General features: G+C 38.6%; 1 protein-coding gene across 4 annotated transcripts in view; it reads left to right on the top strand.

Annotated features, from left to right (window-relative positions):
• Positions 1 to 27,077, top strand: part of LOC119147319 (katanin interacting protein) — a 65,857-nt gene that overhangs the window by 18,543 nt on the left and 20,237 nt on the right. For all 4 annotated transcript variants that reach the window (XM_037386101.1, XM_037386103.1, XM_037386102.1 and 1 more), the window contains 9 exons: positions 1,030 to 1,142; positions 1,574 to 1,688; positions 2,088 to 2,294; positions 6,457 to 6,597; positions 11,343 to 12,237; positions 16,759 to 17,490; positions 18,049 to 18,257; positions 22,036 to 22,099; positions 25,595 to 25,772. In XM_037386101.1, the coding sequence (XP_037241998.1) occupies positions 1,030 to 1,142; positions 1,574 to 1,688; positions 2,088 to 2,294; positions 6,457 to 6,597; positions 11,343 to 12,237; positions 16,759 to 17,490; positions 18,049 to 18,257; positions 22,036 to 22,099; positions 25,595 to 25,772 (2,654 nt within the window). The remainder of the gene's footprint in view (positions 1 to 1,029; positions 1,143 to 1,573; positions 1,689 to 2,087; positions 2,295 to 6,456; positions 6,598 to 11,342; positions 12,238 to 16,758; positions 17,491 to 18,048; positions 18,258 to 22,035; positions 22,100 to 25,594; positions 25,773 to 27,077) is intronic.

Raw genomic sequence — 27,077 nt, forward strand, 5'->3', positions numbered from 1 at the left:
AGATATATATATATATAGCTTTGTGATTGAGAGAACAAATTCCTTTGAATATTCTCATATAATATATCTTCCCGCTAACATTAGGACTGATTTTAATATTGTTGTGCTTAAATGAAAAATAATTAAATAATACCTAAAACAGATGTAATTTTGCCCTGACACTTGAGATGGAGTTTCAAAAAACCCCTGCAAGTTCTCAGTCTTAAAGCTGACCTAACTGATCTTTCAGAAGTAATTTAATTTTGCTTACACAATTAAGGGATTATTGAACTTGGCCTTTAATATTTAAATGTATAACAATGCAGATTTTTTACTACTTAAAAAAGCAATTAACTTATAAGCATTTTAAAGTTCTCTTAGTCTTAAAAATTTATAGAAATGGAGTTCACCTAAGAATAGAAGGACTCTTCTTTTTCTGACTAGTTTTTTGCTGATGCTGAGTATTCTGTCTGACAAAAATTACCAACAAATTTTAACAAAGGGAGCAGGATATTCTTACAAAGTGGGGTACAGGCAGAGAAAGAGCCTATAACCCTGTAAGAACTGCAGGACTTTTCCTCTGTTTTCTTTTAGATAGTCACTGCTGATGGTTCTATCTTTAAAAAAATAAATCAAGGTTTTATTCTAATGAAATGAGCTTTTTTGGGGTTTAAAAGTCTTTATGATCCTTTTTTTGGAGAAGGAAGAAGACTAAGCAGACCTGTGCCAAAGCTTTGGCCAACTCTGAGTCCTACCAAATGTATACAATGGGATTTCAGACATATATATGTATATGTAATAGTCATCAGAGAATGCTTTTACATTACTTTTCTTCCACACAGATCAAACTCCAAGCTCAGCTCTTTCATTGCAAATCAGGACCAGTTCTGTTAAATGTGCTTCAACTCACTATAGAGTTACAGATTAGCTAAGGTTAACTGAGACCAGTGCTAGGCCCAAACTATTCATTTATTCCAGAGATGCAGATTGATACTCATTGGTATGTGGAAAACAATGTGAATTAAACATGTTCATCTTTTTCTTACTTAGAGGGAATTTTCTCTTTCATCTGTTGTTTCTGCAATGGCTGAACCTCCAGGAAAAAGCCAGCCAAGGACTGCAGTCATAAAAGCTGTTGAGAGAATTTGTCCTTTTGGAAACAGGTATATATATTTCCTTTAAGACTACCTTCCTTTTTTGAGGAGATGTTTTCCAGTATACCAGCTGGCGTAGTGTAGTACTGCTACACCTGACAATCTTTAGATACCATAATGCAAGTGACAGTAAATCAGGGAGAAAGTTCCAGCCTTGGGCCAGTCTCTGTGCCAACATCTTCCTCTGTCTCTATATTACCTATGTCTTGCTTCGTCAGACTGCTGTAGAACCAGCTGAGAACTCGAGCCCTGTCTTTTAACCTAACTGTGTATCGAAGGTGGGATGCTGCAACAGTTACTGTTCAGTGTGAGGGTACACAGGATTCTTCTGTGGGGTGTGTGTGTTCATCTTATCTTTTCACCTTTGCACCAGCTAAACTGTTTCTTAAAAATACAAGAATTATGAGGAAGTAACATGTAAAATAATATGTATGTTTCAGACAACAGGAGAATCTCCTGAAAGTCCTTGCTGAGCCTGAGAGCCATTCTGCCCATGATAATGACATATTCCTGTCTGGTGACAAACCTGAAGTAGATTCCATGTTGAGAGAGAAGGTTTGTGTTTACATGCACCTGTACTGATGCTTGCCAGTATTACTGAAATAAAAGTACATTGAATGACCTGTATTCCACCAATTCCACCTTATGGCAGGGTAAGAGAAGAGAATGTCACCATTCCTTTGTTCATCAGAATGACAAAGAACAGAGAGTTGTTTTCTCCCTAGGTTTTGTAAGAGGGTCATAAGTTCTCTTCTCTTACCCTGCCATAGATTTATTAGTTGATGTGGGTCAGAACTGGTGAAACCTGGAATGACTGAATGCGATCCAGATAGCCTGGAGTTTGCAAGCTTTTTGCTTCTGATCCATCAGTAATGTAGCCTTAACAGTCTTAATTTTCTTCTGTGTTTTATTGTTTTGTCACTTATGTTTATACCATATTTCATTTCATTCCAGACGACAACCAGTATGGAAGTATGTGATGCCATTTATGTGACTATGGAACTTCTTTCTAACTGGGGAAATCCAGTAAACGTGGGCCTGAGTGAGGTGGAATTCTTTGATTTATACAATGAAAAGATATTTGTGTCTCCTTATGACGTGGACATTCGAAATGCTGACAACTCAGGGGATTTGTGCTGCTTGGTCAATAAGAACTTAAATGTAAGACAGCTTAGTCGTGGAAGTGAGAATTTCTCATTAGAATATTTCTTTAATATTCTGTCACTAGGTTTTTTGTTTAGAGACATGATTGCATTTTGTCTGAACTGCATAACAACTATATGATAATTTAAAAAAAATACAAAGATTGCTTATTATTAGCAAATTCAGCTTTCCTGTCCAAAGATGTTGGTATTCAGTTATAATTTTGCTATAGAACAAAATTTGATTAATTTGCCTGACTGACTTAACTGAGCAACTGGAAGGAGGCAGCTTTAACTCTGCCTCCTTATATATTAACTCTGTGGTATTGTCTTGGATAAAACACATTCAGTTTTTATAATATTCTAATGTAATCATAATATTTGTAGAATGAGATCATAAAACTTTTAAGGACAGGAAATTTCATACTTTTACAGAATGTCTGCTGATAAACTTAAGTAATTCTTGTGATCTGAAGGTGTGGGAGCTTCACTGCTAACTTCTTTCAGACGTTTAATATGAATTTAAGTAAACGTAAGGAGGAAATGTGTATTTTCCCCCATCCCCTTGTTATCCTTTTACCTAGGGAAGAATCACATAAGAATAAGATTGTGTAGATAGATAGTTTTGAACAAGAGACTAAGAAAAATGTGTGGCATTGTGAAAATATTTCATGGCTCTTCTGTGAGATAGTAAGATGAGGAGACATGAAGTGCTTACATACTAAAGACAGTGAACAAAAGACAATAACCGGTAGGAACTTTTGATGCTCCTGAAGAGATGAACAAATGTCCATAGCCCTTCATACAGTCAAAATTTCATTTGTGCTGCGCTTTCACTGTGTGTCCTTTGTCTCCATGGTTCCTCAAAGCTAGGATTCCAGTAAAAATTAATGTTTTTAGTGGATGAGGATAATAAATGACTTAGTGTATTAAAAAATATAAATGAAAACTCATTTCATGCTAGTGATACTTTTGTGCTTGCAGGGTGAATGAGAATAGAAAGAGGGCAAATACGCAGTAATCTGAAATTTAGTTGAAACTTAGTGTGGAGTAGTATTTCCGGAGCAATATTTTCACTTGAACCATCTTTCTTACTGTCTCCTGAGAATTGTAGTTTGAGTGTCGTAAATACCCATTCTCATTTATGTCTGTGCTCTCTGGCTGATGAGACTTTGGTAGCAGCAGTAGTAGTAGCAGCAGTGACTCTTGTGCTTCCTACATAATTATAAATTATGTCATAATATATTCATTAAGCCATTATAAACCTGTTATTCTTAGCATTTCTCATGTATTTATATATCCCATTCTTCTTAAATAATGAGGTTTTGTATTTCATTGATTAATATATTCTTTTGATTTGTGACACTTTTAATCTCCTCTCTTGAAGCTGGCAAGATATTGCATCAGAGAAGATGCAATGTGGACGGGGAATATGGTCATAGAATGTGGATATGTGATAACTGAACTGCTTACTCCTGCAGGAGTCAAAGCAGCATTTCCAGTTTGTGTGCATTTCAGATCATACAGGAAAGCTTTTGGGTGCATTAGAAAAAACTGCAAATTGATGACTCTCCAAGCGTCTAGTATTTTCAACACAATGAACACTTAATATAAAAACTTACTTTGTGGAAAACTTGCTTTACCACAGTTAAAACACTTCCATCTTTGATCATTTAGGTGTACATTTGTCTTTGAGAACAGACATACTCTTATAGAAGATTGGGCATTATATTTATTTATTTATTTATTAATTACCTTTGCAGACTTCTAGAAGAACATCTAAATTGCTGCTTCCCTTGTACTTTGTGATATGCTGTGAAAGAAAAAAACGCCCAGCAGAACATCAGGTGCTCTCAACTAAGGAAATGGTGCCTGATGGATATAATGCTTAATAAAGCATTATATTATTTATATATAGAGAGAAATGTAAAATAGGTATTTCATTGAAATTGCTTTCTGTAAACCTTTCTGATTCTTACATGCATATATAGGTCTTTTAAACCTCAGAATGACAAGGACAGGTAATTGTAATCCTAGACATAACTGACAAAGGTACTTCTTCACAGTGGTGAACTCTCAGACCCATGTCATTCCTCTTCACAGTGCTTGAGCCTTCCTTTACTTTCCAGCAGGTATATCTTCATGCCCACACAAAGCAGTGTCTTGAGCCAGTCTCCCACAGAATCTAAGACCAAAGGTTCCCACGCTTACTTTTTTTTTTCTCTTGATCCAGTTCAAATGTAATTCCTACTCCTTATATATCACCCTGATGCTTCAAAGAACTTTTGGGCTAGATTTTTCAGTGCTAGTTGCGAAGACAGTAACTCCAGACTTGAGTATGTTATGTGAAGGTACGGACATCACTCTCACTCTTGGTGATAAAACATGGGCCTTCCCCAGTCTAGTGAGTTTTGGCATGGAGTCAAGCTGCCTTCAGTTTCTGGTGTCAGATGGTTGACATGCTGACAGTGACTGTAACACCTGTGAGTTTGTGTATCCTCAGTTGTAAGCAATTGCTTCCACTGATAAACAAAACAATTGCTACAGCTGCCTCTCACTCAAAACACAATACTTGGCCTGGCTCTGATATGCCTTCTATTTGGAAAATCATGTGCAACTTTCCAGAGAAAGTAGTGAGAAGCATGAACAGGTCTTTTCAAAGATCCATGCTGAATCTGGTGCCCTCCTGTGAAGGCACTTCTGGCGCTATTTCAGTACACACCAGAACCCACTGATTTCTAGGGAACCAGCTCCTGACTGGAGAGGTCTGGAAATCGATCACTTACCAGATGTTGTTTGCTGTTGGAAAATGATTTTTTTTTTTTAATCATTCTTGTTTGATAGTATGGCTTCAGTAATATGATTTAGCTTTGAAGTTGATCCTGGAGTTGGGTTTACACTAGTTTGAAGAGCTATCCTTCATGTCTTCAATGTTAAGAGACAACTTATTTTATATAGAAAGGATTAAACCTGTCTGGCACTCGTATGGCTGTTTATGCCCAAAACTGACATTCAAAGCAACAACAGTCTCCCAAAGCTTTTGAAGAGTTCTGTGGGGCAGAGTCTTTGTGAGCCATCAAAGCTTGGAGAATGAAGATGACCACTCTGAGAAGTGGCCCTGTTCATGATTTCTTTGAACAGACTGGCAGAGCTCTGTCCATTCCATCATTCGGTAGGAAAGTTTTGTTGTTACTGCTTTCAGGAAAAACTGACAGACTCACTTCAAAGTGAAAGGATATGGAAAAATACTGACTTTGTGTACGTACTGTGTGACTAGACGCTATGTACTATGTATCCTTGAAAACAGAAAGGGAGCTAATTTATCTGCTAATCTCAGATCACTGAAATGTTGTCTGCATGCATATTTACTTTGTGCCCTCATTTGTCTCATTTTTGGGGTAACATTTGACATCAAGTATATTAATATTCAACATTTTGATTCTGTGACTCTTTACTTCTTGCTTCTTTCTGAGCTGCCGCACATCCTTTCCCTCCACTTCTGAATGTGTAGGGGCGGCTGTTCTGAGCAATATTGAGATTTAGGCATTCTTTGGTACTTTAAAATGTCTTGATCGTCAGTGGTCTGTAAAATTCATGTCGGGAGTTTCTGTTAGAAACATTTAGAAAATGTTAGAAAATTTCAAGTGTAGAGTCCTATATATAGCTCTAGAGATCTAGAAGTGAAATTAGATGCCTACAAAGCCTGATTAAAACAGAGGCAGTGAAATAAAATTCTATAAGATTCCCCTCTTTAGAGGGCAAAACAGAAGTGTAAGCACTTTAAGAAATCGTAAAATGATTATGCAGTGTCCATTGTGCTCAGTGATCCCCTCTAGTGCTTGCAAAGCTGATTAATTTGATTAAAATAAACTGGGCTTGCCCTGACCCTGCATTTACAAAGCATGGCAGACTGTCATTTGTGAGCGTGCAGATGTCTTACTGGGACAGCGAGCAGCTGACCTTCATCTAATTGTCAGGTTGTTGCAAGCTGTCTTACAGGCAAGAGGGTCGGATTTACTGTTTGGAAATGAGGTTAAGATTTTGCTCTTAACATAGCAGATTTTCGTAAATGGTTACTTTTCTAATCGATGTATATTTTTTGTGGGGTGGTGAATTAATTAAAATATCCTGCTTTAGGAGAAAAAGAGTATTAGTGACAGTCTGCTTGTACATGTTCTTAGATCACGGAGAAAAGCTTCCTTTGGATGTGCCCTTTCCATCCACTTGTCCAACTTTACTTTGTTATCCGCAATCCCACCCGGTCACATGACTTTGGTATATCCAAGATCAAGATTTGGAATTACAGCACAACAACTCCCAGTGTAAGTAGTCTGTTCTCAACTCTATGTATGTTGTACCTTGCCTAGGGAAACTCAGTTTGATCTTCTTTCCGAAAGTATGAAATAAAAGTAGATACCATTTTCCCTAATAAAATAGGGAGCTAGGAGGGGTCCGTGTCTACTGTAAGATTTGCTTTTGTCTTAATTGTAAGTGGTAGCAATGTAATTTTAATGTTTACATAGGCACGATGAGCATTTTCTTTCAAAGCTATTAGAAGTCTCTAAAGACCTAATAAAAGGCTTCCATATTCTGTCACTGAATCCTCTACTGTAGTAAGAAATAAAGATACAAAGGTAAGTGCATCTTAATACTCAGTACTTTCAGTTGTTTTATCACAATAAAAAGAAACGTGTTTCGATATGTTTTTTCTCATGTATAGGATAAATAGGCTGACTGTTGCTCGATTTCAGTTTTGTCACTTAAATTGAAAAGTATGCTGTGTGTTCGTAATAAAACAAGTAGTCTAGTGTTACAAGAGAGACATCTCACGGCAGATGGTCTCTTGTTTGTGTGTTTGAAAGTCACCGTGAAAATTATTCTTGTTTGTACGCTGCAATGTTAAGAAAAAAATCCCAGGTACTAGATCAAAGAGGATTTGCTGTCCTGGATTATAAATAAGAGGCTTTATCTCTCTGGTTTTGCTCTCATCCATGTTCTTATATAAGCACATATGGTAATTTATACATATGGAAATGGCCAGGGAAGGGACAGCTTAAACAAATTTACTATAACGTGATTTATGTTTATTTTCTGGAATTCTAATAGCTTTTTCTATTAAAATGTGGGCTACAAAATGTTCCATCATCATTACAGAGTGTGAAAAGGACTGCTGTTTTAGGAGGTAATGGCATGATTTGTTACCAAACCTATTGAATATAATGCAGGGAATACATATAAAGGTATTTCTCTGTTTCAAGGCACCGTTTTTTTTAATCAACTGCTATGAGGCAAGCTGCAAAATCCATTAGGAGTATAATCCCATGGATTTTGGTGGCAATGCAGCAATCTACTCTAACTAAAGACATGTCTCATTATACTTAAGATGAAAGAATAATACAAGCAGTTCTGCGCAATTCTGTAATTTGTCATGAGGAAGTTTTGTCTGAGAAGTATAAAACCCCAAAATATAATTGGCTAACAATTCTTTTCCTGCTAGTGTGAATCCAGAGCCAGACTTCTGTGCCTTTTTTTTTGGTAATCATTCTAACATCCTTCTTCAAAAACCACATAAGTGCGAGGTGCCCCAGTAGTTCTTAAAAAAATAGGCAAAAAATTAATTCAGGCCAGTACTTTCGTACGTCTGAATTTTAGAACTTGAGTCTGAAAGTAGAAAAAATATGTCTGAAGGAAGCTGTAAAAGTCAGATTACATCATTGTCATAGGTTTTTGGTTCATTGAATTACAAGGAAGGTCTCACAGAATGCTTCATCTTGCCTTTATTTACCTCAGATGAGGTCTGTGGAAAAGGAGGTCATTTTAGTCTGCAAGAAGAGATCAAGTGTAAGGGCAGCCAGTTCTTTTCAAGTTAGTTTGAAATATTCAGACATTCTGTGAATACTTGCTAGAGCCTTGAAATTGCATCGTTACTTGGTGCTATTAAAACTCTTTTCATAAGTTCCGATAAAATGTCTGTTGTATATCTTCACAAATCTGTGAATGGAATTAATGCTTCAATGCATGAAGGTCTTTGTTGCTGTCCAGTTGGATCGTTTTCTTCTTCGAGTGATTGCTTGTATACGTGCTCCTCATGTGACTATGTTCATGGCCGTTGTCTTGAGCTGGAGATTTTTTTTTAGTGCTGGACTGCCACCGGGGTGCATTTTCTGTAAGAATGCAGCAGCTTTGTGCCAGCAGAGTTAGGTTTGTAGAAGAAATTTTTTCTTCTAGTTCTTGCCGCCTTATCTCTTGCTCCTTCTTTTTCACGCTTCTGTGAGAAGTCAGGCAGAGGCAACTTCAGGTCTTCTGTCCAGCTTTAATTCACAGGAAAATGCCTCTGTTTTTAAGCTTTGTCCTTCATGCACAAATATCACTGAAATGGCTGGGAATACCATCCTCGTTGCTCCATTAGAAAGCACCATTCCAGCAGGCACTTTGTGAGGGCTGAAGGTGCATGCTGGGAAGGAACATCGAGGGAAACTGTAGAACTATTTTCACAAAATCTTTCATTTTTTTCTCTCTGATGTTGATCATACCTGCTTGCTTGTTCTACGACATTGTGCTATTCTGATTACTCTTCTGGGAGGGAAGAACCCTGCCTTGGGTGAAGTACTGCGTGTTAGTTTACAGGGTGGTTTCTTGATGGAATTACTCATGAGGAAGGGATTTCTCCAGCCTCCTCATGCTTGAGGAGAGTTAAGTGGTGGCACTAGGGAAGCTAACCGTTTTGTCGATCTTCCACACCACATGTGATCGCTAGGCGACTGGAAGTTTAGAAGCCAGGTGGGAGGGCATGTTCTTAGTCTTGTGTCTGCATATGTTTGGTCTTGGAGTCCCTGAGATCTGTTCATATTTTTCCTCCCTGAGCCTAGGTCTGCTTAGAATTTTGGTGCGTGAGATTTTCATTAGCTCTTTTATTAGTTCTTCATTAATAGAAGGTTCTTCTGAGCTATTGGCTTTATTAATGCCTGCCCCAGTTTGGTCTGTCTCTAATGTCCTATAAATGTCTGTTAGGGTTGCCTGATGCATCTTCATGCAATCTGAACACCTCTTTTGCTTCCTACAATACCTATCCCAGATATTCCAGAGATTGGGAAGTCATTTCCTACTGACTAGGGTAGTAATTTTGAGGTTACTGGCCCTTTTCTGTGCTTGACTGCCCATCTTTCAGGGAGGGTAAGCTCCACCATCTATCTCATTTTGTAATGTTTTCTCTGCCTACCTTCCTCCTCCGGTACTGGTGGGTGAAGATTCATTTCAAATCCTGTTGTTCTTTAGAGGTTGCAGATTTTAATTAAAACGCATGAAACTGACAAACACTTTTCAAAATATACCTGTGTATATTTCCATGGTTTCATGCAGTTTATATCTGTTCCCAGGTAAAAAATACAGACCAAAGGTTTGAGTATATCTGACATCAGTAGGGGCTAGGATACTATGTAAAAATGTTACAAGTATCCCAAATTCAACTGTAAATATCCAATATCTCTACCATTTAAGGAGTACACTAACAGTCCAGAAGTAGAGAGATTAAAAAAAATAACATTACTGGGCATCCTGATAGTCTTTCTCTTCCCCATCATCATTTCCGGCAAAGCCATGTAGTCAGTTTTTAATATATACAATTATTAAAGTGTTTTGATCCCCAATTAGATTAACCTAGCAGTGTCCTTGTTCAAGGGGAGAAAATATCATGTTTTATGGCCAAATGCATCAGTACAGACATATAGCACTTTATGATACTCTAGGAATAACACAGGCAGTCATGTCATAATGGCCAATTAAACTGGGTTTACAGCTGTTCTCTGAGAAGTTAGTGAAGGTTATCTTTTTCTATCAGGAATGTGTCTTGCATTCCCACACCTACTCCCCTCCCTCAGCTGTACCTTTCTTGTTATGCCTGCATCTTCCGTTTTTCCCCCTGTGTAGGTCCATATTACATTTTTCACCTCATACTCATTATTGAATGGAAGCTATAAAGACTCGTAAGCTGTAAAGAGTGTGTGCAGGAGTGAAGAACTGGAGCCACTTGTACCTGAAGGTGAAGGAGTAACTGGCTTAGGCTGGGAGCAGAGGAAAGTTTAAATTGCATTCAAGGGCATCCAGGAGATGAGCAAGAGGGACGAAACTGAAACTTCTTACTTTCATGAAAAGCTTCTTATTTTCCATGAAAATAAGGAAAGAACAGAGAATCTAAAAAGATTCTACACTGATGGACACATTACTGAAATTTAGAGGGCAGAAAGGAGATGGATTTTGCCTTATCTTCGAGATTTTCTTTGAAGATACCGGTATTTTTGATGAGAAGGAGAAAAAGGTTAGATGGAAATGATAGAGTATAGAAAGAACATTAGTTCCAACTTCAGGGGAATGAAAAAAAAAAAAAAAAGGTTTTAGTGAGTGGCACAGAAAAGAACATAAAGTTGTGAGTGGCAGAGTTGTGTTTGAGATAAAGGCCTTCTATTTAAAAGGCTAGTTAAGTGTTAGAATAGGCTATGAAGGCAGATCATTTGAAACTGTTAAAAACAGATTTCTTCACAATGGTATAGGTTATTTTACTTTTTCCAGTTAGAAAGAGATGGACCAAATGATTTTTTCTTTTTAATGTCCTTTCCAGCCCTGTATTTCTATAACTCTTTATAACTCTTTTTAACTCTAGTGGCTTTGATCTGGGGGGTGGTTCGCTGTGGAACATGTTATAAAAGTCATGAATCTTAAAGATGCTGAAGCAAAATGTGCCTCTGGAATTTATATCCTGATCAAATATAAGCATACTTAATCTAGACTTCTTTGCTCAAGCTTTTCTAAATATTCAAGCCTTGTCAGCCAGAATGGTTCAGAGTAGCGTCTAGCAGGGTTTTTAGTCCTTTTAAATAAAATCTTAAGTATTCCATGATATTTTCAGTAGTTTGAGCTTTTGATTAAAAAGTAGTCAAAAGCATGTTACTGATATGGGTTTTTAATAGTTTTTCATCTGTTTATTGATTACGTTCAAGTGTCAGAGTTCCAGAACAGTGATATCTAATGCTTGAACAGCTTAACTGAAACCTTCATACTTTTATTTTTGTAGGACCTTGATGTTGGAGCAAGGAAGGTGAGGTTATATATCAATGAGAACCTTGTATTTGATGGTGAACTAGAGAGAGCTTCTGGAGATCTCTGCACTGACCATAGCACTACAATTGACCTCACAGATCACAAGCAAAATACCTCTGCATATTCTTCAAATGAAGGGAAAGAAGTAAACGCACCTGCAGTCACCCAGAAGAGAGCAGACTTAAATTTTAAATGCTTACAGTCAAACAGTACTTCACTAAACTGGAAATCTCTGCCAGAGGACAATCATCTTGAGCGTAAGATGAACTCAAACAGCTTTACGAAGAAAAATGTGTCTGAGTTAGAGGATGATCTAAAAGTTTTACCATCTCATGTTTGTATAAAAGATGCTAAAGAGAATGCAACAGCACAAGCAGTTACGCATCTTCTTCAGTCTGATGATGAACTTGCTTTGAGCAAGCAAATGGAAAAGCTAACAGGAAGAAAATTGTCTGATTCTACAGGTGCAGTTCCCTCTTGGTTACAGTCATCTTCCCAAGTAACAGAGAGTAATCAAGTTATTTCCAGTAAGCAGAAGCCTCCCTGGCTTGCTACAGAACATGGTTTAGGCTTGAGATTTCAAACACAGTCAGATGGAATCATGAAAAACTTTTCTGATCTGACTGAGGGTGTCAAATGTCAGAGAAATGGACTGGGAAGATCCAGTAGTAGAAATGCAAATGGAGGTGAGAGATCACAAACGCTAAGCAGAAAGGAGGATGACGTGGGCCTGGACGTTTTGGAGCAACCTTCTAACAAAAATTCCTGCAGCTCACAGTACCCTACAAGTGGAAGGAGAAGTGTTAGATGTGCAAAAAAGATAGGATTAAGCACTGTAAATCTTGGAGAAGATGATTCTGCTCTCAAAGGTAAGAGCTCACAATAGCAACCGTAGTGCAAGTGCTGACAAGTTCTCCCTTTTGCAGATGCACAGAATCATTTAGGTGGGAAGGCACCTCTTGACATTCCTGAAGGCCTAGGCAGGGGGATTTTAGTTTTGCTATTTACAGTATTCAGTTTTTTCTCATTCATGCTATGACAGTGCTCAGTCTCTCTCCTTGTCCTACACCTGATGTGAAATGCTTTTCTGACAAATTTACATTCTGAGTTAGTTTTTTTTAATTTACTGGGAGAAGATTGAAGATTATATTTCAGTAAATTATATGCTAAAATTGACAGTCCTGCAGACAGCAAATGTTTGCTAATATCATGGGAAATCTGCAAAAAGATAAGGTGTGACCTCAAGGTAGTGAGTAAATTGACAGTTTGTGTAGTAGGTTTGTGTCTTTCTCAGTGAGAATATATGCTGAATGTATTTGTTCAGAGTGATTGGAAAACTGCCCTTATTTTCCCTTCTCTGCTCATGAGATCACATACCTCTTTCAAACCTCTCCCTCAGACATCTCTGCTTATTTATGAAGCTTTTTCTTGTAAATTTAGCTGTTATCTCCTCCATGCTTTTGATTATCCTTTTCATTCTTCTTCAAACCTTTTTTAGTTTGTCTGGATCCTGTTGGAGGTGGAAGATCCAGATTTGTGTACTTGTGTTCTACCTCTGGCAACAGTGTGTGCCCCGGGAAAAGTATGAGAACTGGCCAAGTTGTGAAGTTCCTGCTCTCTCCCAATCTTTGGCAATTCATGGCTAAGAAATTTTCTGTGTGGGGGGTAATATTTTTGTGCTTAACCACTATAAATAACACAAGAATAGAATTTCTTACCCACAAGTTCTAGTTTGTCTTGCTTTTAACTAACATTTTTGGGTTTCTGTTGCTTAGGATCTATTTTTAATCTCCTCTGTTCAGTTTCAAGCCATGTGTCACTGACTTTTTTATTTTTTTTTGGACCCTTCATACCTCTTCTTTGGCATCCTGTAAGACTTGACTCAAATGAAGATAGTCTGACAGAACAAGGACAACAAGCCCCAGAGAATTGGAAGACGAGGTTACAAAAATACGAATTGAAATTTTGGGAGTGATTTAGCATCAGAAAAATGTACATGATAGTGTAGCTTGCTGTATACTGTATTTGGGTGTATACATTAAAGTTATGGTCGTAAGGGACTGGAAATATGCGTAAGTGCAGGAATGCCAGCTCAAATATCAACAGCTTTGCAGACAGGTGAGGAAAATGGTTCTTTCTAAACTTAGAATATCTAAATTTTTTCTTCTCTGCCCATCTGTGGAGAAAACAATAATCTTATAAGTATGTCTGCAATTATACCTCAAAGAAGAAAAAAGTACGGAAGTAGTTGGAATAACTGCCTTCACCCACCCACTCACCACAGCCCTTTTGCTGTTTCACACATTTCACAGTACCTCTGTTATATTAAAAACTTGTCAACATTATGGAAAATATAAATAAGTCCCACCTTAGTAATTTCTGTTTGGTTGTAAAAATGCTAAAAATTGAGAAGTTTTCATGTAAACTGTAAGATGAGGCTTATTATGATTCTAATTATACTGTTCTCTAATGTTGCTCAGAGCAGGTTTTTCTGGTGCTTAAAACTCCCAATATGTGTTTGTCCCTGGGAAAATTGCATGCCATCGAGCAGCTTTTGTTCTCTCTGTGCTGTACTGTGCAGGGTAAAGCCATCTTCGCAGTGGAGCTGAGTGAGCATTAACCACAGGGAAACAGTATTAAGCGTTTCCCTAAGAGTGGTGAATTTTAATTGGTACGGGGCTACGGGAACTGCAGTTTCCCAATAGCAGTATGTGACAATGGGGAGGCTGCACAAGCTCGTATGCAATGTCACAGCCCGCCTTTGGTCACTAAATGAAGAATAATGAGAACAACAGAAATTAAAACTAGCACATACATGCATATTTGGCTCGAGTTAATGTTGCTATAAAAACATACAATTTTTCTTTGATAACTGGTTTAATGTGCAAAGGAAATGATGGCAGTGTACTGATCAAATTTGCAAATAACATATAATTTGGGGTGTTATGAGTTAAGAAGATTAAAGAACAGCACAGAAAGATGAGCTTGAGAACTGGAGTAATAGCTTTGGAATGCAATTCAATAGTGCTGCTAGCAGGGTCATTTGGGGACTAATAACAAAAAATTAAGTTGTAAGCTGAGTAATCATCAATTGAAAATGACCGAGGAAGAGAAGGATCTTGGTTGAGTAGTTGGTAACAGATTGACTATGAAATGCTAGTGTGACGCAGGCATGATTATAGTGATGCACTCTGAGGATGTATCAGCAGAGGCATTTCTGTTAGTTAGGGGAATATTAATATCTCAACACAGGCACTTGTGAGATGTCAGTTGCAAAACTGCAGTTCTGATCATCCATTTTCAGGAAAGCTGATTACAGAGTGGAACAGATACAGAAGAGAGCTTTTAGAATGATTTAGGTAATGAATTGTGTGATTGCAGCATGGAAATATGATTGCTATTTATAACTGCAGGAAGTAAAAATGAGATTAACACAACAGAGGGAGAAGAAAGGTAGTTTTTTTCCAAGCTAACGTTGCCTCAAATGTAGTTTACTGAAGTTCTGAGAGGAATTGTGTGGAGTGTGTTGCCATTGGAAGCAGGGCAAGGCACTTGGTGATTCAAGAAATCCCCCCTAAACCCATAGGGGAGGTGCACATTGCAGGTGTCATCATTTCTGGATGCTGGGATAGCATCCACCATACAATCCTCTCAGGCATGCAGAAGACTGGGAATGTATCTGTAACATCTGCAAGTGGGATACTTTTGTTTTGCATGCAGAGTTTGTTCACGTGGCTCCAATAAAAATAATAAATTTTAGATTCTAAAAAAAACCAGCCCAAACCCTGTAAGCCTTCAGCCATTGGCCTGTGGTTTTGGGCTATTCTCTGCTTTCATTTCAGAGCTCCACTTTTCCTGTTGTCACTTCTTAACATAGCTAACAAACCTGTTAACCTCCCATTGACAGTAACTCCTGTTGAACTGCTGTAGAAGTGCTTCAAAGCTGTAATCTCTGTACTGCTTGAAGTATGTAATGTTTAAAAAAAAAGGAAAAAAAGGGAAAAAACCTCCAAAACAAGGAAAACCAGTGGATGTCAAATACTCTTCTGTACATCCTCATTCTGAAATTTTCAAACTTTGACATTTTAAAGTGGTAAATATATATACAGTGTCATCTTCTTCAGGTAAATTGTGAGGCTCTGGGAAGTAGTTTGGGATCACCCACCTCATGAGTATCCATATGGATGATGGTTTGAACAAGGGAGTGACTTAAAAAGTCTGATATTCTCTGAAGTATGGACCTCTGCTTCCTCTCTGTATTCCCCTTGTGGGGTAAGGAGGAGTGGCCAGGTTCGTCTCCAGCCTTTCATTCTGGAAAACAACCCTCTTTTAGGTAGTTTCCCATCTGCTTTAAAATTCTTATTTTTATCTCGCTTGTGTATTGTAAATGATTATTGGCCACAGATAGATTAGGAACATTGCCTCTTTCCAAAAAGAAAGTTGAAAGTTAGTCTTGAGAAGTCTTTTGGGAAATTATTATTTTGCATTTTACAGCTATTGGCATTTATTCTTGATAACCATTTGTTTTAGTATACACTCAAGGACATTGTACAGAAGTAAAATCTAGCCCATGGGTCTGTAATTCTTTAGTACTCCACTTGCTTTTCTTCATTTATTTGAAGAAAATACATAAGTGACAGCTTTATTGAAAATCTTTGTTATTATCTGCTCTTAATTGTTTTGAGGTGGAAATTAAGCAGTTCCCAAGTGCAGTCACAAGGAGAGCATGCTTTGCTCCCACTGTGCCCCTCTAATTTGTCGTCTCCACTGCGTTCCCATTAGATCCTTTGTCATTATCCCCCTTCTACATCTCACTTGCTGAAAAGTGAGAAAAATATTTGGGTGTTACCTGCACAGAATGCAATGCTGACCTCATTCTTGTTGTATGCTGAACCTACGTCTTTTCTCATCACTTTTCTTTATATACTCGTGGCTGATTTTGACAGGAAGCCCTACCTGTTCTCTGTAATGCTTTATAAACTTCACCACTTAAGCCATTTCCAGCTGTTTGAAAGATGTTCTGCAGAAATGCAGACAGATGATTTAAACTGTCGTGACAGCCACATAATAAGTATCACTGGGCAAAATCCCAAGTTCTGTAAGCGTTGTGTCAAGGATTTGCAATCTCAAACTTAGTTGCATTTTGTATCTTGGCATGTGCTTTGCTCTTCAATAGTTAAAAACGATTGGTTTTGTTATGTCTAAATGGGGAAGGGAAATTGGAACATGTAGCCCTCGTAATAGGGAGGCAACAAAAAAGTGTTGCTGTAACAGAATTTCACAGTAAGGGAACACAAGTATGATCAGTGTAATTCTGGAAAGTTCGTGTTGTAGTGCTTTGCTTCCAGTCCTGTTGATACATTAAATGCCTGTGTAATGTTTTTTTCCAGATGCAGCGTTTTCGATCAAGGACATAGCAACTTCTAGAGCAAAGTGGCACAATGAACAAGAACACACGCTGCAGGAGTCCTGGAACTCCTTGGTAAAGTTTAATTATTCCCATCGTGGCCGAATCTCTAACATGGATTTTCAAGGGGATATTTTTGATGAGTTTCTCCATCAACAGAAAATCAACCGGCCTGGAGAATATCAGCAAGTGAGAAAAGAGGGACTACAAATGCTACTGAAAAGGCAAGAAGGAAATTCTGTGGAGGCACATGATGGAAATGATTTTAAAATTCCTGTTTTACCTTATGGAAAGCACTTGGTGATAGACATTCAAACAACATGGGGAGACAGACATTATGTTGGTCTTAATGGAATTGAAGTTTTCAGTTCTAAAGGAGAGCCTGTTCAGATTTCAAAAATAACAGCTGAACCACCTGATATAAATATTTTACCAGCTTATGGCAATGATCCCAGAATAATAACCAACCTAATTGATGGGGTAAATCGGACCCAGGATGATATGCATCTCTGGCTCGCACCATTTACCCCTGGAAAACCTCACTTCATCTTTATTGACTTTGTGAATTCCTGTCAAGTAGCTATGATTAGGATTTGGAATTATAATAAATCTCGCATACATTCTTTCAGAGGTGTGAAAGACATTATAATGTTGTTAGATGAACAATGCATCTTTAAAGGAGAAATTGCGAAAGCTTCAGGAACCTTGTCTGGAGGTATGCTATAATTTCTTGTTTTCTTTGTGGAAACAGCAGTACAATACAAATACATTTAGCTTGTTTGTTATCACTTTCCACTTCAAAGCAAGTGGCACTTTGTATAGTATTTAGTCCTTTTAATTTCAAAACATAATGCAAAACCCAGTAATGCATTCTTCAATGAAACTGTGAATTTAGCAGCATATAGAGTTAATCTCTACTCTTAACGATGTCTTAGCGACAAGACCATATATCAATAACATCATATAGTCACTAGACATTTAAAAGTTGCAGACTTTTACTTGTTCGCACAGATACGGTCTTCTGGAAAAGGTGATGGAGAAGCTTTTTCCCCATTTTCTTTTATATGTATTTGAAATTTGACTGAGTTCTCTATTCTGCTGTGCAGTATAAGTTTGGGAATGAACATACTAATTATATCAGTTGTCAGTATCAATTTACCATATATTTAAACACTACTGCAAATTAAATGTAAAGAAGGACTGAAAATAGTTTTTATCACTCTATATATTCTTTTGTATGGTTTCTCCATTTAATTCTGTATATTGCCTCCAGCTCCAGAGCACTTCGGGGATACCATACTGTTTACTACCGATGATGACATTCTTGAAGCTATGTACTGCTATGATGAAACTTATCATGGAGAAATGGAAAATGCCAGCTCCTTGAGATATGAGGAAGAGCTAAAGAGGCCAACAACTGCTGATAGGGAGGGAGATGAAAGACCTTTTACACAAGCAGGATCAAGAACAGGGGATCTACAGGTAGGGGCCTCCATGTTCAGAACTCCCTATAATGTCTTTTTGAAACATGACATGGAAGCAGTAGACACTGATTTCCATGATGGAGTAAAGCTCTGTAGAAGAACTAATGCAGCTATCTGTCTGTTTTGAAGATTACTTTTTTCACCAGCTCAATAATTTATGTGCGTTTTTTTGGTCCAAAAGGTCCTCCAAGTTGTTGTTTTTCTGATTAATTAATAAAACTACAAGGAAAATTATACCAGATTGTATGGTGGTTTGGTTTTTTTCTTTACTTCCTTGGACAGAGATTAGAGGAAGTTCTTTTTGATTTAGGTACTCCTACAGGTTTATGCCACTGTCCGTGATTTTTATCATACATTTATTCATGTAATGAGTAGCTGTGCTCCCTGTCACTCCAAAGCAAAGACTTTTCCGTGTTTTCCACACAAAGTATACTCTTACTTGTTTTTTCCTTCCTCCACGAATTAAGTATCCTAGGTGAGAAGGATCTCCCCCTGTCAAGTGTCCCCTAATTTTTACTCTTCCCTTTTTTGACTAGCATCTCCACAGGTCTGTGTGCATTTTGCAGCATAAAAATGCCACTTTACTGTTCCATACAGTGGGTGTTTTACTGCTTGGAGGAAAGCCATATTTTCAAGCACTGGAGTCTTGCCTCAAACCATTCCAGCCCAACAGTCCAGTGTCTGAGCTAAGATCCTGCAAGATTTTCTGCTCAGGATGGTGTGGGGCAGACTTTGACCTGATTTCCATCAAATCCTCTACCTTAGAATTTTCATGAGCACCTATTGCTGCTTCAATGATGTTATCTTTTTGTAGGGGTCACACTCTTACGTGTAAGTCTGTGAGGAGATCCAAAGCTGAATCGACCCAAATTCCAGCTGGTTCAGGTGAAGTGTTCCCAGTGATATATGGCTCCTAATGAGCCTTGTGCTGTTGTTAAGCCTTCCTGTTCTGTCTTGTCCTCTTCTCCTGGTGGCTTATAAGACAAAGGGACATGCCATGACATTGGAATTTGATCTCACTATTAAGATCATGAGTCAGTGACTCTAATCCTTTTGACTTCTTCAGTGCTGGTTAACACTGGCAACAGTAATTTCAGTGTCATCTTTGTTTGTCGTATCTTAAACTGTTCAGGCACCTTACGCAATGCAGGATTCCATGAACACAAATTGAAGTTCACTGTTCTTTTCTTGATCGCTTGTTTATTGTGAGCATTCACCAGGAACTCTTTCATTGCAGAAGCCTAGACGTGGCCTGTCTGGTCCTTACTCAGAGCCTCTGCCTTTTATTTTGCTCTTCATCTGTGACGCCCTTCATACTCCTTTTCTAACTCTGAAACATGCTGTATCAGCAATGCGATAACAGAAGCTATTGTGACTGAGCCATTGATCTCCCTGATATTCTGTATTTGTTGGTACCATCAAGATTTTGTAGACGGATGCTTATGCTATCAGAATGATGCAGATTACTAGATGATTTGTCTTGCCCAGCATTACGTTGGCATTCAGGCTAGTATTGGGCTTGAACAGTCTACCTGTCGATGATGCACCCTTTTTTCCTGTAGCATGTTCAGTGGATGAAGCAGAGTTACACTGCACTGTCTACAGAACTTTTCAAAAGCTCTTATGGGAGCATCTTAATTTCTTGTCAATATTATCCACAGTCGTCTGTTTTTCCTATGAATTCAGTAATCCTTAACATGTCAGCCTTTATAGCAAGTCAGAGCTGTTACTAGTGCACTTGACCCAACTCTGACTGTGGCTGATAGTGGATGCCTGCGGAGAATGTAAGAGCAGCGCAAACATGCAGTGGTGTTTTTCTGAAACACTCATCCAGCCCTTCGAAATTTGTCTCACAAGGACTCCTTGACTTAGCCTTTGTGTTTAGTAACCAGCCATAGATTTTTTTTTTTTTGTGTTAATTCATCCACTAGGTTTTTGAACCTGAGGGCACTTCTACAGCTTAACCATGCTCTGTGGTAAATTTCCCAGCTTAACTTGTGTAGCACAAAGAACCTCTTTCTGGTTGTCTCTAGCTTCACTTAATGTCCCCTAGTTTTTGTGTTGGAAGAAACTAAACAATTTTTTTCCATTTGCTTCTTCAGGACACTCAAAAGATTTATGCCTCTCTGTCACACTAAGTCTCTTTTCCAGAATGTTTAGTCCTACTTCAGTTATTCCTCACATGGAAGGTGCTATACAGTATGGTCAGGTATAGGACCAGGGAAATACTTTTTACTTTTTATTGCTTTTCCAACAACTCCTGTACTATGGTGGTGTTTTGTTCTAGTCATAAGGTAGGAGCAAGCAAGTCACAGGCAGGAGCAAGTAGGCATAGTTGAAATTATAGAAAATTGAACAATATCTGAAAGAAAAGATAGTGGGCACCAGTGGAATGAAGGGATCTGAGTAGTCAAGAAAGGAGGAAGAGGGAGAAAAGGTAATAAGGTAGCTTGGCACAGGTGGTTTACTGCCTGCAAGGGAGGGCATTATTCTGCATTCCATAAAACCACTAGCTTTATTGTGTCCGTGGGTTTTGATATTCAGTGGAGTTGCAAATTTTAATTCCCAGGCTGGTCTTTTGAAGTTGTTCTGAGAAGAAGGCATCAAGTATCTAAGATAGAGTCACAGTTTTGCAAGACAGATACCCCCAGTAGAAGGGTTTTTTCCATCTTCTCTAGGTTGTCTGTGTGTGTTTATTTCAGTGCACACTTCTTCTTCAGTTTCACCCACTTAATTACAAGGACATTTGCTACTACATGGAATATGTTGCAGTCTGGGAACATACACATATAAGATCCAGGATGTCAATGGTTATCCTGCACAGCTCTAATATAACAGTAGGAGAAAAGCGTTGACAAGCCTTTTGGTTTTTTTAGGCACAATGTAGATCCATTTGATGTATTCTGGATGACAGGAAGTCTACTTCTAACGATGAATGAAGCTATAGAGAATGAGTCTGGACTTCTAATTTCCTGTTTGGCTTTTTGCTTACTAATGAGGATTGAACTGATGTTTTTGTAGGATTACTTATAATAATGCCAAGATTTCATTCTAATCTGCTATTGTTTTGTTTGGAGCCCAGTACTGTATCTGTAAAGATTGTTTTCATCATATGTAGTATTTTTACAATTACCTACAGTGTATATAATTAGCCATTTCATCATGCTCACTCAATGAAATGAAGTCAGTCTGCAACCTCTGCAGTTGTCTTTACTACCCTAATTGCCCCAGTATGATCAGCAGAATTTGTCATCTGTTTATTCACTTTCTGGTTTGCTATTTTGAATAACATAGGCTATTATTAATTAGTATTGTCAAAGAACAAATGTAAGCTTTTGGACAAGTTTGCTTATTTGCTCTGCCTCTTGGTTCTTCTTGTCTCTGCAACATATTTGCCATGTGTTACAAATACAGCACATTATCATTTGCTAATTGCAGTCTGCAGGTAAGTGAGACTGACTTAAGAATTTCAGCCTCTTTGAGAACAGGTAGCCCACACTAGGGAGTCTCCTGTTTAACACTTCAGTGTGCACTAACAACAAAAAACCCCTAACAGTTTTGACTTTATAAGGAGCCCTATGATCTACATTTTGGGGCATATTTCCCATTATTTGCAGGACACCCTGGATGGTGGGGCAAAGGGGAGATTGATATACAAAAGGCTGGATGCAAAAAACCTGCCCAAAACTAAAGAAACAGACAAGTCCACACACACACACACACTTTATAAACAGTATGTCTGTTATATGTATATGATGCACCTGTTTACTTCTTAGGTTCAAGAGCCAGACCCTCTCTCTGAATGTATACCCAAGGAATCAGGAATATTTACTGGAAAATGTAAGTTCTTACATTTACTTCTTGCTTAATCTCCCTCCCCCTTAACATGTTATCAAGGAGGATTTGATTTGTCAGAGCTGTACGGAACTTTGTGACAGATGTCAGGTCTAGTATAAAGAAGAGTAATTGAATATTTAAGGCAGAAGCTTTGTTTACTATGGCATTTAGAATATTATGTCGTAACAGTTGGCTTTTAATCTCAGAAAAATAGCACTAGCTGTTTGCCTAGTCCCTGAATGGGATTTGTAATAGCCGTGTCCCTTACCCAGTAATTCTCTCCCAATCCTACATATTTCTGTACACTGACTTAATTTCTCAGATCTGATAGGCAACGGAAACCCTACAGTAAAGCTATACCAGAATGTTATATTCATACTTGAAGTACCTGATTTCTTTATCCTGTACAAAAACAGATCTATGTGGCCCTTTAAGTTATTGTCCAGAGAACTTCTGGACAGCCCAGAGGTTTTGGTATCAGCTTCTGGTCGTTCGACCAGCACAAGAGAAATCTGGTTCTTGGGCCTGGCATAAAGACCTCAGCAACCTGTGCTGTGCTCTCTGCAAATATACACAGTGCTGTGCCTTAGTCACACGTCTGTGATCTGTGACCCATGAAGGATATCTGGATCTGTGAACTTTTATCTATGAGCATGTCTATGATCAATTCATACCTGTGAACTTAAGATGCCTTTCCCTTCTCCCATTTCTCAAAGTGGGTGAAAAAAGTGTAGTGAGGGTGTGATTCAGAGCTCAGCAGGTATAGTTTGTGACACTGACAAGACATTGTTAATTGGACTAACCTGTCCCTATCACACATAGGTCCTGAGTTCTATGAGTTCTTGCAGGGAAAGAGCTGGAGAAAGCTAGCTGCATTTAAGGGAGGCTTTCCATGCCTTATGAAATGCAAAACAAACTCCAACTTAGTCTCTTAAACAGAAAAAAACGCCATTAATTGCTACAAGGGCCTGTCTATGTAAACGACCTTGCACAAAAACAACTAGAGGCTACAGCCTCATTTTTGCCAATGATTTCTGCATACCCTGCCCTGCCTGTGTATATTGTTCCTTGTTCTTATTTTGTGGGGTGGTCCCTTAGACCTGGAGTGAGAGTCCTTTTGCTGTTTCTTGTTTTGGGAAATTACTGGAAATTGTGCAAAACTTAGGATCAGTACTGCCTTTTCATCTGGGAATCCTGGTAATAAATTGTGCATGGAGTCACTGAGGATTTATATCTTTGGCCTGTTGTAGGTAGTTTTCATCTCTTCCATCCTGTTGCCAGTCATGATGTAAAGGAGAAATAGTGCCTCAGAGTGTGATGGTCACTGGTACGAAGTCCAGCTAGTGGCTAGTTACTAGAGGTGTCCCTCAGGGAACAGTACTACTGTAGTCTGCACTGCTCAGTGTCTTCTTTTTGAAAGAACTTGGTTGATGGGATAAAGTACGGTCACAGCAAGGTTGTGGGTGATACCAAGCAGAGGGGAGTGGTTGATATCCTGGAGGGCAAGGCTGTTCTTCAGAGGTACCTCAGCAAGCTGGAGAAATAGTAACATGTTACCCAGCGTAACCTCATGAAGTTCAGGGCAAGTGCAAAGTGTGGGAGGTAATAATGTGTGCCGCAGGCCAGGCTGGGGGCCAGCTAGCTAAAAAAGCAGCTTTGCATTGAAGGGCCTAAAGTCCTTCGAAGACCACAAACTGAACCAGCCAGCAGTGCCGCCTTGCAGTAAAGGCAGCCAGCTGCCTCCTGGGATGCAAAAATAAGAGTGCAGCCAGCAGGGCAAGGAAGGGGATTCTGCTTGTGTGCAGCTGCGTTTGGAGTATGGGGTTCAGTATGGAGCTCCCTAGAACAAGAAGAAATTTGTCATTACTGGTGTGGGTCCAGTGGAGGAGGGTGACCAAGATGGTCAGGCAGCTGGCGTACCTGGCATGTGAGAGAAACGTGGGAGGGCTGGGTTGGTTTGTTCATCCTGCAGAAGAGAAGATAAGGTGAGGGGAGATCTTCTTGCTACCTATAGCCTATCAGAAGGGCGTAGAAAGGAGGGGTCCAGGCCATTCTCAGGCATCGACATAGGATCGGGTTGAGAGGCAACTGAGTCAATGAGGTAGAAGACAAGAATTGCCAACCGGGTATTAGGAAATCTTTTTCACCCTGAGGGTAGGGTTGAGAGAGTTTTTGAAATCTGCCAGCCTTGGGAACCTTCAGATTTCCGCTGGATTAGCTCCCAAGAGACCTGATGTAATGGACGTGCTCTGAGCTTGGAGTTGGACTAGAGACCTCCAGAGGTCCCTTCCACCCTGCATCAGTCTGAGATTCTATGAAGGCATTGGCATGGTGATGTGAATACTAAACCTTGTGTGTAGCTGCTTTACTCAGTCTTTTCCCTTTTGTTTCAAAATATACGAGAACTCTTGCATGCTCGTACACTAAGCGAGTTTCGTTTTAGCAATGGCCTTGGGAATAGCGTCTAATAGCAATGTAGCCATAGCTCCAAACTTGTCAGCTAATAGAACTATTTATTTCTTAGCGTCCTTGCAAATGCTAATGAGATCTTACACCCAAGTGAATTTATGTGCATATCAAGGCTTAGTCTCGCGTAAATTGCTACGGCTATTTAGAGGTAATTGGGCTGGATGGCTTAATAGGTTTAATGCTTGTTTGTTTTACAGGGCGTCATGACTACTGGTGCTTCTTTACACATTATCCAACCTGATTATTTCTGGGCTTCTGTAATGTGTGAAACAAAAGATGTTTTTAATTTACAGTGATAGATTTTTACGGAACCTGACCAGATTGAAATATTACTTGTTATATCTGTATATGCTATTTATATTTTTTCAGTAAGGTGTGAAACAGGTGGATCTGAAGATACACATACAATCTTTTGTCTGCCCAGTTTTTCTTTTGTATTTATTTTCTGGGGATGCAGGCTAATCAACATTGCTGCTTTTCACTAACGCTGTTCCACTAAAATACATCCATGTGTCCAGTTCTGACATGAACGTAGTAACTTTAAATGCATTAGTAAACCAACTATGAGTTGATGTTCTCTGACAATTTATGGATTTATGAGAGACTGGATTTATATGAATCTATGTAGTCACTTAGCTGGCAAAAGATGATGGATAGGCTTCAGCCTAATAGGTCTTCTCTGTGTCTGCATAATCACAAAATCTTTCATGTAACTGCTTAAATTTATCATTTAATTACCACCAGTCTACAATCTAAGTAATGAGACACTTGGTAATGTGCTTGATCAGGAGTTGTACAGTTACAAGTGAACAAGATGTTGGTGCCCCACTAAAGGGGTCTAATACATGTGGAGGCAGGTGTGCAGACCAGGACATATCCAATACAGCATATAAAGTTATTTAGTCTAAACACAGTACATACAATGTTAATCACTGGGGCTTGCATGCAGTCTTATATTGTCTCCTTACTTCAAACTAGTAAGTAGTAAGTATGTGTATAGATATATTAAATTTATATTCTTTGATATAGGCCTGCAACTGAATTTTACCATGACCTGGGGAGACTCTCATTACCTTGGACTGACAGGATTTGAAGTGATAGGAAAGAATGGTCATGCATTACAAATAAATACAGAACAGATTTCTGCTTCACCCCAAGACTTAAATGATCTTCCGGAGTATACAGGAGATTCCAGAACATTAGAAAAGTAAGTAGCAAAAGAGTTAGATTGTCCAAGCATTTCGGCACCGTTCTTTTTCTTTTATTTTTTTTCTTTGTGCCTGTTGTTTCCACCAATAGTTTTGGAAATTTATCAATTTTAGCATTTTACATGAGACTTTTTAAAGTGACAGAATTATATATGCTTTTATTATGTTAACACATGTTAATGTGAACATGATTTTCATACTGTCACTGCTCATTCTTGGAATGCTACTCGGGAACAGCCTGTTGTAGAAACATGAATAAGATGTTTCCAAAAGACTGTGTTTGAGTTAGGAGATTGTGATATGCCCGGTTGGTATCTCTGCTAACGACTTTCCAGGCAGAAATGTGGGTGCTCTGTAGCATCTGTCTGTGCATATGCAGTGATATTTAGGCAGGATTTCTGGATGATTTCAAGACAAATTTTCAAGTTAGCCAAGGGTGAGGGTGTATTAAGGTATTGCATAAATAGGTGTCATTCTTTTGGCAATTCTGCAGCTTTTGTAAAATTTTTTTTGTTAATAAAATGAAGTTTTATTCATTGACAGTATACGTCCTCAAATTAACTTGTACCTCCTGAATGGCAGCAGTACAGAAATCATATGCTATGGGTCTGGAGAGGACTCAGCATTTGGATGCTACTGAAGCTGCATCCTGTTGTTTCCAAGTCATATCTCCATTTTTAAAGGGTATTCTCAGCTGTAATCCTGTCCTCTGGCATATTTATGGTCTGTGAATAGGTTTATGAATTAGGGCTTCTCTTTTCAAGATCTTTGTTGAGTCTTAGAATGCTGTATTTATCCACGGTTCTTTGTAATTTCTGCCAATCTGACTAATACAGATGTCAAGTTTACTTGTATGTAATTCCTTGGTTCTTCTGCCTATTTGTATGAAAGTCTTCTGTAGATGTCAAGGTCTAAGAAATCATCCCATGAGATCCCCTGTGATGAAGAGTTTCTGGTGGTGGAGTCTTTATAAGTCTCTCCATACTCCACTGTGATGCACCCAGATGCAAAGAATTCATTTAGCTTTCCTGTTGGTGTTTTATCTTCTCTGAATGCTCCTTTTACTGCCTAGTCATCTGTTGATCCTACAGAATTTCTGGCAGGCTTTCTGCTCCTGATGTATTTGAGGAATTTTATTTATGGTACCTTTTGCTTGCTAGCCTTCATACTCTTTTTTTTGGCCTGTGCATACGCATTTAGCCTTCCAGAGTTTATGATCCTATCCATTTAGGGTTTTTTGATCATGAATTTTGTTGAAAGATGGCGTGTAATAACTTTCTTTATCCTGCCACTGAGCCAGGCTG

Source organism: Falco rusticolus, chromosome 4, assembly GCF_015220075.1.
Source record: "Falco rusticolus isolate bFalRus1 chromosome 4, bFalRus1.pri, whole genome shotgun sequence".
Classification (NCBI taxonomy): Eukaryota; Metazoa; Chordata; class Aves; order Falconiformes; family Falconidae; genus Falco; species Falco rusticolus.